Raw genomic sequence first — 13034 nt, 5'->3', positions numbered from 1 at the left:
TCTGTTGACTGTTTTGTATTGGAAACTCTTGTTTTCCTTATTCCACCTAAGAGGTGCATTTCTCAGTGATATTTACTAGAACAAAAATAGCATAATCTTATCCAGTGGCATTGTAAGGATTATTTTATATCATTGCATGAAAATTAAGCATTTGAAATGTCACTCTAAAATGTTTCAACTTATTATTTTCTGACTAGAGAGCTTTTTTATTGAAAGTGAGGTATGTATTTTGTATGATTTTTCAAATACCAGCGCCAGGACTAAAATGCAAGAAAGATATACTTGGTGGGACATAGATTAGCAAAATTATAATTGGGCATTAGAACATAGATCTTTCCTAAGAAGATTTATGAGTAATGTCTATTAAAGGAAATTACATGTTAGATATCTCAGTATAATCAAAAGGAGTATCATATATCAAACAGAAAATGGCAGTAGACATGAGATTTATTCTATTAAGGTGTGCACATTTAGTGGCATATTTATTGGAAAAGGGGTTATGAAAAATAACATATCATGACTCTGACACAATCATTTTGTTTCCGTTAACCCTCCCTCAGTCTGTTGACCCTGAAATATTTCCTTCAAGCATTTGGATTGATGTATATTCAAGCTTTTGCACCAACTGGAAATAATTTATGCTTATCTTGCTTTCTTTTGGTAGCATACATAGTATTGACTTTATATGGTTTTATGCACGTTACCAAAGTTGTTACTTTAAGACTTCTTGACCTTTTTTGCAGGCAAAGTAAGTGCTTTATGTGTTTATAGTTCTGTCATGTTTCTTATTAACAGCCATGTAATTGACTGTGAATAAAATATGAATTGGCATAGTAGGAAGAAAGCTGAAGAAAAGTAACTATTAAGTCCTTCCTCTAAAATAGAGCTGAGAAGGCAGGCATGTAGTGTATGATTAGGGATTATAGGAGAATATATACTTCTTGTCCCTCTATAGTTTGGAAAATGTGTTCTACTTGCTCCTTTAACCCCTCTACCCATACTCAGATTGGATCAACAAAGAGATTCCCTGGTCAAATCAGAATTCAAAACTCGAGTTCAATCAGAAACTGACCTGTAGTCCTAGGTCATTGCCTCCCAAATGTTTGGGAAGTTCAGTTGGTAACAGTCTCAGACAATTCTAGCATCCAAGCAAAATAACTAAGGGATGCAGGATTAGTCTAGCCAATTTTTAAAGCCATGTAGTTAAAAGAAGCTGCTGATTGATTACATTTATTACTGTCCAATAATTATTCTGACAATTCTATAGAGTTCATCTAAGCTAAATATTAGCCTTATCAATTAGCAGGCATGAAATATGTTTTAAACATCAAATTATACCTCATAGAGATAACATCTCTTTCTGTATCAGGGAGACAGAAGGGCTGTCATTTTTTTTTTTTTTAATCTTGGAGAGTAGCTGTACTGCTGTTTATGTTTTGCTGCCTGTGCTATACAGCTCCATAGCTGGGAATTTGTTTAGATAATGTGCTTACCCCTAATGCCTACTGATGATGCTTTTCAATAAAGACTTGAATACCAGCACTGTGCTACCCTTACATACTAATATATATGCCAAACATGTATAAAAGGTACCTTCTTACAGGCTTCAAAGCTGAGGTGGAAAGATCAAGGAAAACAAGGGGAAAGTTTCTTCACATGGCACAGAGAATCAAGATAATTTTTTAAACTAAAATTAAGAAATCAACACTCGGAAAAATAATCTCATGCCGGAAGCATAAAAGACTGTATTTGTTTAGCATTTATCACAAAGTTCTATATGTTAGATCAGATGTAAATTATTAAGTCATGTACTAGAGATTTGTAGATTCCCAGGTATGCACATATATCTTCAGTGATTTTAAGTGATAATATCTAATGAGAGAATATAGTATTGGCTATTAAAATGCTCATAGTTCACTGTTCAGCTGCTATCCACAGTCATTGTATTTGCTATGGCAAAACCAAGATGTTCATACTTAGATCATGTGAAATTTGAAATAATCTAGATAGAAATTCTGGATAGAACTTATAGACATCTGGGATTTTTTTTTTTTTCCCACACTGTAGTCTCCTGCCTGTATCCGTTGGTAGAATAAATAGATAACCATTGACAAGGGCTCAGTACCAAGTAACTTAGATTACTTTTGTACAAAATAGTTTTCCATCAATAACATTGTTATTTGTTTATTCATACCTCACGTAAGTCCCCAAGAAAATTTAAGATGGCATAAAATTAGGTATGACATAAAATATGCAAAAACAAAAATAGAAAGATGAGCTGAAGACAGGAGGAAGGATCGTATATGAAATGTACCAGTGAATCTTTCTAGTAACTAACAAAAATTATCAGGTGCATATACTTTCAAATTCAAATGATAAGGCAAACTTATTTCCCAGGAAGAGCACATTTTCCCCTGGTTTTGCAACTAAAGCAATTTTATTTTCACTCATGACTTCTCAAAACCAGGACAGTTTCACCAACAACATCCTTAAATTTAACATGTCACTTTTTAGGCCGGGTGCAGTGGCTCAAGCCTGTAATCCCAGCACTTTGGGAGGCCGAGACGGGCGGATCACGAGGTCAGGAGATCGAGACCATCCTGGCTAACACAGTGAAACCCCGTCTCTACTAAAAAATACAAAAAACTAGCCGGGCGAGGTGGCGGGCCCCTGTAGTCCCAGCTACTCGGGAGGCTGAGGCAGGAGAATGGCGTAAACCCGGGAGGCGGAGCTTGCAGTGAGCTGAGATCTGGCCACTGCAGTCCAACCTGGGCAACAGAGCGAGACTCCGTCTCAAAAAAAAAAAAAAAAAAGTAATTTTTAGGGTGGCTTCTTATAACCCTCAAGGTCAGCTCAAACCATAATGCCCACAGAAGTTCAGTATAAATAATTTGGCAGGGACCAAACAATCGATTCATGGCTGCAGTTTGATGCTATCCTGACTTCATACAATAAGTACTAATAAATTTATAAGCATAAGAAAAATAAAGGCACTGTATATATTTCAGGCATCAACTCTAGTGCTTTTCTCAGCTGAGTTACTGGTAGGTATTAAGTAGCAATAAATCTGTTATATTACTTGAATAATACATGTAGTGTAGATATTGATTGCGGCTGTTAAATATAGAGTCATTTGCTTTGATAGTCATTTGACAGTCTCTTTTGAAGTTTGACAAGCTTTTACATGACTCAAGCCTAAAGAGAAAGCCATTTCTTTCCTCTGTTCAGAAGTGAACTGAATGAATGTGTGCAGGTTTAACTAAGATCTCATAAAGAAGTAATCTAGGTTCTACTTTAATACAGACTAATATATGATCAAAGCCTTGCAGTACTATTATATCACGTAGCGTATTGTCATATTTGTTTTAATCTGGATGAGAAACTTTTTAAAAATGTGTATCACCTTGACATTTTTTTAAAATCTCAGTAATATCTAGCCCTCACCAATGTAATTGACCAACCAAAGGAAACATCTTTTGACTGACAAGTGACTATTTAAGGAACAGAATAAGTTGACTTACTATATGAGATTGTCAAGCATTTAGGCAATTAAATGTTAGTGTACAAGTGGGACCAGACATTTGGAAACTATGACTTGAATGTTAAATTGTTGCTTCTCTCTGAAAGCAATTATATAGTATAGCCAGTAATTGATTCAGATCATTCTAATTTTGTGACAGTGTTTCTGTATTTATATACAAATACAGATTTCATTTTTTGAATGAATGATTGCTAGTCAGAAAGAATTAGCATCCATGTGTTGCCCTACTAAAAGTAGCCTTTATGTTTCATCAAACTTGTTCCAGCTAATCCATATTTTAGAGGCACTATTTAGAGGCCGAAGCATTAATACCTAGGAAGTATATTTTAATATGGCAAAGAGAACTCAAAGTGGTTTGCTTAGTATCAAGAATATTAACAAAGTGAATTAAGGGAAAAGAAGTTTTAATTTTGTTTTCTTTTTCTTACAGCTTTGCCAGGAAGTAAAGCTTCGGAGGAAAATCAATATGAATGAACGTGCTAAAATCATTGATCTTTACCAAGAGAAGACCATTCCAGACAAAATGATAGAATCTTCCCCAAATTACCCCGATTTAGGACAATGTGAATTTATAAGGACAAATCACGAAGATGGTCTGAGAAAAGAAAATAAAACAGAGCAGAGCTTAGTCAGTGGGGGAAATCAAATGTGTAAGGAACAAAAAGCAACAAAAAAATCAAAAGTAGCGTTTTTGGATGCTTTGGCTACAGACAACCAAAAGGAATGTGAGGCCTGGCCTGTCCTGAGGACTTCTGAGGAAGAGAGTAAGAGCTGTTCTGGCGCCCTCAATACAGTAAGTAAGATGTGATTGGCCTAGAACTGTTTCTAAAGAAATATTTACATTTCAAAGTGCTAACAGGCTGTTGCTTATATGTGTAAAGGCTCTTGAAGAACTTGCGAAGGTTAGTGAAGAATTATGCAGCTTTCAAGAGGAAATTCGAAAGCGGTCTAACCATAGAAGGTAGGCTGGTACATGTTATTATTTTAGATGGGTAAATAAAAAAGAATATTGTTTTTAGTTAATGAATCCAAACTGCCTCCTCCTTACATGTAAGAATTAATGAGTTATCAAAATGTATTATCTAGGGTGGGAGATAGAAACTTTAATTTCTTTTTTTTTTGCTTATTTTTGAGATGGAATCTCGCTCTGTCTCCCAGGCTGGAGAGCAGTGGTGTGGTCGCAGCTCACTGCAGCCTCTGCCTCCCAGGTTCAAGCGATTCCCCTACCTCAGCCTCCCACGTAGCTGGGACTACAGGCACACACTACCATGCCTAGCTAGTTTTTTTGTATTTTTAATAGAGATGGGATTTCACCATGTTGGCCAGCATGGTCTCAAACTCCTGACTGCAAATAATCCCCCTGCCTCAGCCTCCCAAAGTGCTGGGATTATAGGCATGAGCCACTACACCAGGCCAGAAACTGTAATTGTATATTTCTCTGTTCACTAATTCTTAAAGCAAATCTTCCAATTCCCTTTGTAATCTATTAGTAATACTTTACTCTTTTTGCTGTTTAATTAGGGAAGACCCTCTATAAAAAATCAGTTAAGTAACCTCTAAAGTAGTTCTTACTCATTCTGAGCATTTGAGCAATGAGAGTGTGCAACTGGGCTTATTCAGTTAAATGTATCATTGAACGATGTCAGATTTAAAAGTGTGGCATTTTGCTTATATAATCATATTCTACTAAAATATTTAATGCTTAAGAGCATTTTATTTTACTTCAATTAGTATTTATATAATGGAGGCCTACATACTTTTCAGAACAACATATTATAAATATGTACACATGTACACATGCCACAAAAAATGCTGTTTCCATTTGGAAACAATATATACTTATAACAGTAAGTTTTAGCCAAATTAACAAATACATTGGAATTCTCTACAAGTTAAGTAAAGATGGATTATTCTAGGATCAACATTTATCTCTCCTCATGGGGCAGTATGCTTCATTTAGAAAGCTACACAAATGCATTCCCTTATTTTTCATTAGTTGTTAGGAAGCTCAGAAAGAATTTTTGTGCTGACTTGCAGTAGATTTTTTTAGCCAGTCTTGTTTTAAACATAACTTTGTCCTCTATTTGCCCATTTAGTTTTGTTTCTATTCTCTGTTAATAGGTATTTATCCACATTTTATTGTAGGCTATACCATAATCTTTTATAATTTGAAGAGGTATAAATATGATTTATATTTATCAATGTGATTAAGTTTGAATTGTGATATTTAGCTTATTTAATATAACCCAGAAAAGACTTAACAATTTTCTTTTACAAATCACACCTAATATAAAGTTCTTATTTTCACCCCATGAACTTCAGAACAAGGTTCAAGATATTTGTAATTCAGAGACATTACAATTTGACATGACCTAATGTTTCTCTCTCATTTTTCATTATCCTCCCCTCTCTGCTTTATAATTCATCCATATCAAAGTACTCATTTTCCTTCGAATAGCCATAGTATTTACTCCTTTTGCCTTTTACTTTAATCCTATATGCTTTTTACTCAAGTCATCCAAAAAAATTTTACTTTTTTTTCAAGCCTAAATGACACTTTCCATTTGGAATTACTCATGTCTCATTGTACTTTTATTCAGATTTCTATCTGACTACTTAAAATGTTATTTCACATTCAAGGAGAAGAACTTGAGCTCATTACATAATGAATAAGAATTCAGCAGGCAGAGAGGAGGTAAGGGAATGGCAAGATAAAAGCTACAGAAAGGGAAATGCCAGTAGCAGAAACCCAGGAGACTACATAGTTTAATCTGAGGGTAGATGAAGTCTCAGGTAATAGTGAAAATGAAAGAGGAGTTTGGAAAGAGTTTGAGTCAGAGTATGTAGAGCATTGAATATAACACTGAAAGGTAGACTTCATTCTACCATAAAAGGACTTGAAGTTTTTAACTGGGAGATTTATATAAAAATGATGTATGAGGGAGTTGTGAATCCTTTTCTTATAGCAGAAACTCATTGCTTTAGCCATGGTTGCTTTCGAGAGCATATTCTAAATAAAGTTATAACTAATACACCATGTTTTATTGTTGTTTAGGATGAAGTCAGATTCTTTTCTCCAGGAAATGCCAAATGTAACTGATATACCTCATGGGGACCCCACGATCAACAATGACCCGTGTATTCTTCCAAATAGTTTAGAAAAAGAAAAACAGAAAAATAGGAAGAATCTGAGCTGTACCAATATGCTCGGGAGCAATTCTGCGAAAAAATGTGGAATTGATACAATCGATTTGAAAAGAAATGAAACTCCACCAATTCCTCCTCCAAGAAGCACTTCTCGAAATATTCCCAGCTCGGGTTCTGAACAAGCCTATGAAAGATGGAAGGAAAGGTTAGACCACAACAGCTGGGTGCCCCATGAGGGTCAAAGTGAAAGAAATTACAACCCTCACTTCCCTTTGAGACAACATGAGATGTCTATTTTGTATCCAAACGAAGGGAAAACTTTGAAAGATGGTATCATCTTTTCCTCTTTGGTACCAGAAGTCAAAATAGATAGCAAGCCTCCAAGTAATGAGGATGTTGGACTTAGCATGTGGTCATATGACATTGGGATAGGTGCAAAAAGGAGCCCCTCTACTTCATGGTTTCAGAAAACCTGCTCTACCCCCAGTAATCCAAAATATGAAATGGTGATCCCAGATCACCCTGCTAAATCTCATCCCGATCTTCGTGTAAGTAATGACTGTAACTCCTCAGTGGCAGACAGCAGTAGCCCACTTAGAAACTTCAGCTGTGGCTTTGAAAGGACTACAAGGAATGAGAAGCTGGCAGCAAAGACTGATGAATTTAACAGAACTGTATTTAGAACAGATAGAAATTGTCAGGCAATACAGCAAAATCAAAGCTGCTCAGAATCATCGGAGGATCTCAAGCCCTGTGATACTTCATCTACTCACACAGGTAGCATCTCACAAAGTAATGATCTGACTGGTATTTGGAAAACCAATGCCCGCGTGCCTGTGCCCATGGAAAATGTGCCTGATAATCCCACCAAGAAATCCACAACAGGCCTAGTAAGACAAATGCAGGGACACCTAAGTCCTCGCAGTTATCGGAATATGCTCCACGAGCATGACTGGAGACCGAGTAATTTGTCTGGCCGTCCAAGGTCAGCTGATCCCAGGTCAAATTATGGTGTTGTGGAAAAGCTGCTGAAAACCTATGAGACAGCAACAGAGTCTGCACTGCAAAATTCTAAGTGCTTCCGGGATAACTGGACCAAATGTAATTCTGATGGCAGTGGTGGTGTCACATTAAGTCAGCATTTAGAAATGCTCCAAATGGAACAAGAGTTTCAGCAAAAGACAGCTGTGTGGGGGGAACAGGAAGTGAAGCAAGGAATAGATCGGAAAAAGATAACAGAGGTGAGAAAGCAAATAACATAATTTGGTAGCATCCATATTAGCAATGGCTCTGAATTCTGTTTATATGTCCCATTCATATAAACAGAATGGGGGCACAAGTTTTGGACTCTTCTTAGCCTCTTGACCCTGTTTGTAAATAAATATAACTCAACATGAACCTTGAAGGTGTAGTTTTTAAGACTGAGAATAGTACATTGTAACTTTTGAAAAATTCTGAAATGAGATAACATAAATACAGTAAGTGGATTTAGGAAACTGAAGAAGATCAAATGTTTGTTCTTTCTTGAAAAAATATTCAGAATGGACATTTCTTGATTTGTAGAATTTCATTCTTTTAAAGGTTCTTTTAAGTGTATGGAAAATATTTTAAAAATCGTTTTCACTTTTCAGTTATTAACTATGATTGGTTCAGTCATTCTCAGCATTTGACTCATGTTCTTTCTCATAGGATTAGTCACATTAATATGAATATGGGAAATACACATCATTTAACAGGACCTAATAGAGTCCTCTTATCTGTGAAACTAAAGGATAGTATATATAAATAAGGTTATTCTTATTTCTATGTATTCTTAGCATAGACATTGACCAAAAAACCCCACTCAAATGGACATTTTAAGTAAACTGTTATCTTTTTTGTCTATTTATGAAAGAGTTTAATCTTCATTAGTTATAGGAGAAAAAGAAGTCAAAGAAATTGGTATTTACAAAGAAGAGTTATACAACACTCTGTTTTACTCATATAATGTTTAAGAACCTAACAAAGTTACGAGATGATATATTGTTATTATTAACCAATACTTCAAAACTCCTAGTTTCATAGAATGCAGTGGGTATGCAGCATGGTTTTAAACTATTATGCAAGTTGCTTCCTTCTGGTGTAAAAAATTACTATGTGGATTTTAAACTGCAAAAATATCAGTTATCATCCATCTTATGAGAAATCTTGTCTGTCTTTATAAGGTGCAAAAAGTATCCTGCTTTTATATTTCTCTGCTTTTTAGTTGAGCCCATCAATGCCTGCAAGGTCCTGTAGCTAAAGATGGGAAATAGATATAGCTGTACGACAACCAAACAAAATTCTCGTTAACTAACAAGAAATAATACTAAATGATTTCCCTTTTTGCATTCTTTGGGAGTTTGGCAGGGCGGTCCTCTACTATAGATCCGTAGGAGCAGCTTTTGTTTTCGTTTTTTGTTCTTCCCCCTGTGGGAACAAATCTAAAAAATAGGTCTCCAAAAAGAAAAAGAAACTGCTGGTTACTGTCAGACAATGGCTAAAATAGTAGAAATAGGAGGCCATCCTCACTGCCTAGCTCATATGAAAGAGCACAGGCTTTGTGGGATCTAAGAAGGGTCAATAAGAACCAAGTGTATAAAGTGTGTCATGGAAGCTTTGTACTTTTGTTTTAATTTTAAGGACCAAGGAAGGCTTTTTTTTTTTTCCATTAAAATAAAAGGAAAGAAGGAAGGAAATAAAAGAAAAAGAAGAAAAGTGAAGGAAAAGGTTTTCTCTCATCAGAACATGCCCAAGAGATAGCAATTTTGTATTAGTAATTAGAATGAAGACGTATTTAAAAGTATTTTAATGATAATTTTAAGGTTTTGGTAGTGCCAGTGAAAAAAAGCATCAGATTAATCATTTGGTTTGTGTGCCTTTTGCTTATCACCTCTAAAAGTGTCAATAACTTGACATGAATGGTTTCTTCTATAAATTATCATTTTATTTTTAAATAACACTGTAACATCCTCATCGCCCAATAAGAAACATCTGTATTTCCATGATATTCAAGTTACATAACTTGAAATTTTAAATCCTGAGCTCATCATTAATTCTATAAAGAGATTAACTGTATTAAAATTTGTCAGTGTGAGGAAAGGGACAAGATTATCAAATGTCATATTCTGTATTAAAATTGAATTGCTTTAAAACATTCAAAACCACAAATATTAGACAAGTCCCTTCTTTAGTTTTCAGTACTTTTTCTTTCTTGTAAATTTACTAAAAGACTAATTTTATAGTTGAGACTCATCATATATGAAGCCTATTGTTGGTCGTCAGAGAGTGAGGAATGTTTTCACTTGCATCCTAGGAATCCATGTCAGTGAACGCCTCACATGGAAAAGGATTTTCCCGACCTGCTAGACCAGCACATCGTCGTCTCCCCTCCAGATGGGCATCCAGATCTCCATCTGCACCCCCTGCCTTGCGAAGATCTACCCACAACTACACCATTTCTCTGCGATCCGAAGCATCGATGGCTTAAGTCTTTGGCCTGGACTGCTATATTGCAGAAGTTCTAGTCCACTTGTCAAACAGAGCATTCTGAGTGTTTACAGGCAGACCTGTTCTCTTCCGACAAGCAATTTAAATCTTAACTTTCCATCAGTCTTCAGTGTTTTTAATCTAAGGAATAATTATCTTCCTGTATTTTGATTTCTTAGGTCAGAATTTTTTAATACCATCCTCATTAATTTTCTGATACGATATAAGTTGAAACAATGTACAATATTGTATATTCTTTCTTGCAAGTGGCAGAAAGTAAGGTTATGTGCATGGCCATGTGTTTGTAGGTGCATGTGTTGAAATAGGAAGTATCCTAGTATGTATTTAGATAGGAAAAACTTATGTGCTAGTGTTGACTTTGAAATTATAACATGTATACCTATATATTATTTGTGTTTATTTAAAAGTTTTGAAAATATACAGTACTGTTTATATTTTGTATACCTTTTAATAGGTATCCACTTAAAGCATTTGCAGTACAAATATTAATTAACCACTTCCTTGGCCCCCAGCTACATTGAAAAAGAAGAATTATGCACACATCTAACATTGGTAGATTATGGCACACATAAAACCATATAAGGATAAAATAATACCATTGATATCCTTGTTTATTCTTTTTAAATAAAAATGTCACAAGTTTAATAGATCAGCCTTGTAAAGCAAGCATAAAATGTTCATAAATTTTTATATATTATTTGGTAGTCTAGTATGGCTTTAACTGAATATTTGATCCTCAGAGACAGTATCATGAGACTGCATTATAAATGACATGATTAAATAATGAATTTATTTTGTCAGCCTCAGTAACAAACATTTCCTAAATGGGATGCAAAAAGAAACTGAATTATGTTGAATTTTAGTTTTTCTTAAAGTTGTGGTAAGCTTTTAGTTTAGCTGCTTTAACATGGAGTCATACATACTTAGAGGTAAGTCATTTATTATTTTCTTCTTTTTTCTAACCTTTTCCTTAAAATTAATAGATAACAAACTAATTTACTTTTTTACTAACAAGGAAGATCAGGAATAATATTTCATTGAGAGCTGAATTATACTTCTCATAATTTGCTACAAAAAAAGGCTTAAACTAAACCTTGACATCCACAGTAGCATCAGGAATAGAAGTGTATATTTTGGCTACACTTTGCGTACAGCGAACACATAAAATCTATATTGAAAACTGACAGAAATATGAATGTTGAGGAGCTTGGAATTCTAAATGGAAGATTTTAGAAGGAACTTTGCTCTCTACTGTCACTATGTAAAACCAATTATGTTTTGTTATTAGATATTAATTCTATTTAAGCTTTTCTTTTACTAAGAAATTCTTATGCCAAACGTATTCCAAGAGCCATCTCCTTATGATGTATTCAAACCATTTAGAGAAATTCACTTCATTGTACCCCATGACCTGAGGTAAAGAAAATAATTTTCAAATTGCAGACTTCCTGGAAAGGTTCAAGACTATAGCATGGTGATGTCTAGATTCATACTTTACTGTAAGGACAGTTTCGGAACTTAAGTGGAATTAAAGGTCTAGAGTGATTTGGATTGGATGGTAACTAAGGTCTATAAATCTACTCTTTTAATTCTCATTTCCTTCAGGAAGATCCTTTTCCACAGGAAGCTATCAAAGAAAAGTAAACTAGACACCAAGTAATATCACTCTCATAATATGCTTTCCAGCTAGAGGGGAGAAAACACCAGGAAAGTGGAACCCTGGGTCATAAAATGACGGATGTGTTAGGAAAATGCTGTTGTGTGACAGTGGAGAGCCTGCCCAAGGACTGTGCAACCTATCTGTTCCTCTCCACCACTGTTTCCCAAATAGTCTGGTATGATCTGTGTTTCCTTAGGATATTGAGGATCTCTTTTAAAAAATGAAATTTCTGATCTCACCCCATAACTACTAAAGCAAAATTTCCAGGGGTAGGGATGGGGACTCCAGAACCATTAATAAAATAAAACAAAACAAAGCAAAATATTGATGATCAGGCAGATTTGAAAACAGTGACAATGATTGATCTCTGAATGGATGGATGCCCTTGGATGGTCACTTTTCTTCCTAGGACTTGCCTTTGTTGTCTGTAAATTAGAACGACTATACTTTCATGCTTCACAATTTTAAGCCACTTTTTTCTACTAACAGTTGAATGAACCAGTGGGACACATTTTAACATCTTTTTATGTTGACTAAAGTTATAGTTAGAGCTGAGAAAAACAAAAAAATAGCATCTAGTCCAACTCGTTGATTGTAAAACTGAATTAAGATTATTTGAATGTTCTGTTTTCTCTTTTAAATATTTTATAATTTTAAATAGAAAACCTATTGGGTAAATGGAAATAACCTTTGAAAATATTTTGATGTTTTGTGATTTTAACTGGTAACTTTCTACTTTAGGTGGGCATTTTCTTCCCTAGAATATACCCTTTATTATGCTATCATTGCTAGATTTAAAGGAACTTCTAAGCATTTCTGGAAATATTTGATTTAAAAAGATATATTAATAGATGTTTTCCCTAGCAGACTTTTGGAGCAAAAATATTATTTTAGTTCAGCAGAGGATTACTGATATTATGGGCTGATCTCGGAAAGGAGTAAGAATGAGGCAGAGAGGAGTACTTGAGTTTCTGTGTGTGTATGTGTGTGTGTGCGAGTGTGTGTTTGTGTTTGTGTCAGTGTCACATAAGTTCTCCATATTGCCTTATGTCCCAAAGCCAAATATAAAAATATAAATGATGCTTTGTGTAATTCATTTTATCAAAATTACCCAAAACTTTCATTTGTTTTATATCGACAATGAAGATGATCATATTT

At 34.7% G+C, this 13034-nt stretch overlaps 1 protein-coding gene across 3 annotated transcripts in view; it reads left to right on the top strand.

Annotated features, from left to right (window-relative positions):
- The window catches only part of KIAA0408 (KIAA0408 ortholog), a 35214-nt gene extending 22639 nt beyond the window's left edge, over positions 1-12575 (top strand). The window contains exons 3-6 of one of the 3 annotated variants that reach the window (XM_017879618.1): positions 3972-4334; positions 4423-4502; positions 6597-7929; positions 10023-12575. In XM_017879618.1, coding sequence (XP_017735107.1) covers positions 3972-4334; positions 4423-4502; positions 6597-7929; positions 10023-10196 — 1950 coding nt within the window. In that variant the 3' untranslated portion in view covers positions 10197-12575. The remainder of the gene's footprint in view (positions 1-3971; positions 4335-4422; positions 4503-6596; positions 7930-10022) is intronic. The other 2 variants (XM_017879604.1, XM_017879612.1) reach the window with 2 other exon arrangements.
- The last annotated feature ends 459 nt before the right edge of the window (positions 12576-13034 follow it).

The sequence above is a fragment of the Rhinopithecus bieti genome, unplaced genomic scaffold, assembly GCF_001698545.2.
Source record: "Rhinopithecus bieti isolate Rb0 unplaced genomic scaffold, ASM169854v2 scaffold_19, whole genome shotgun sequence".
In the NCBI taxonomy this organism is placed as follows: Eukaryota; Metazoa; Chordata; class Mammalia; order Primates; family Cercopithecidae; genus Rhinopithecus; species Rhinopithecus bieti.
Note: the sequence above shows the minus strand (reverse complement) of the source record. Positions and strands in the feature narration are given on the sequence as shown.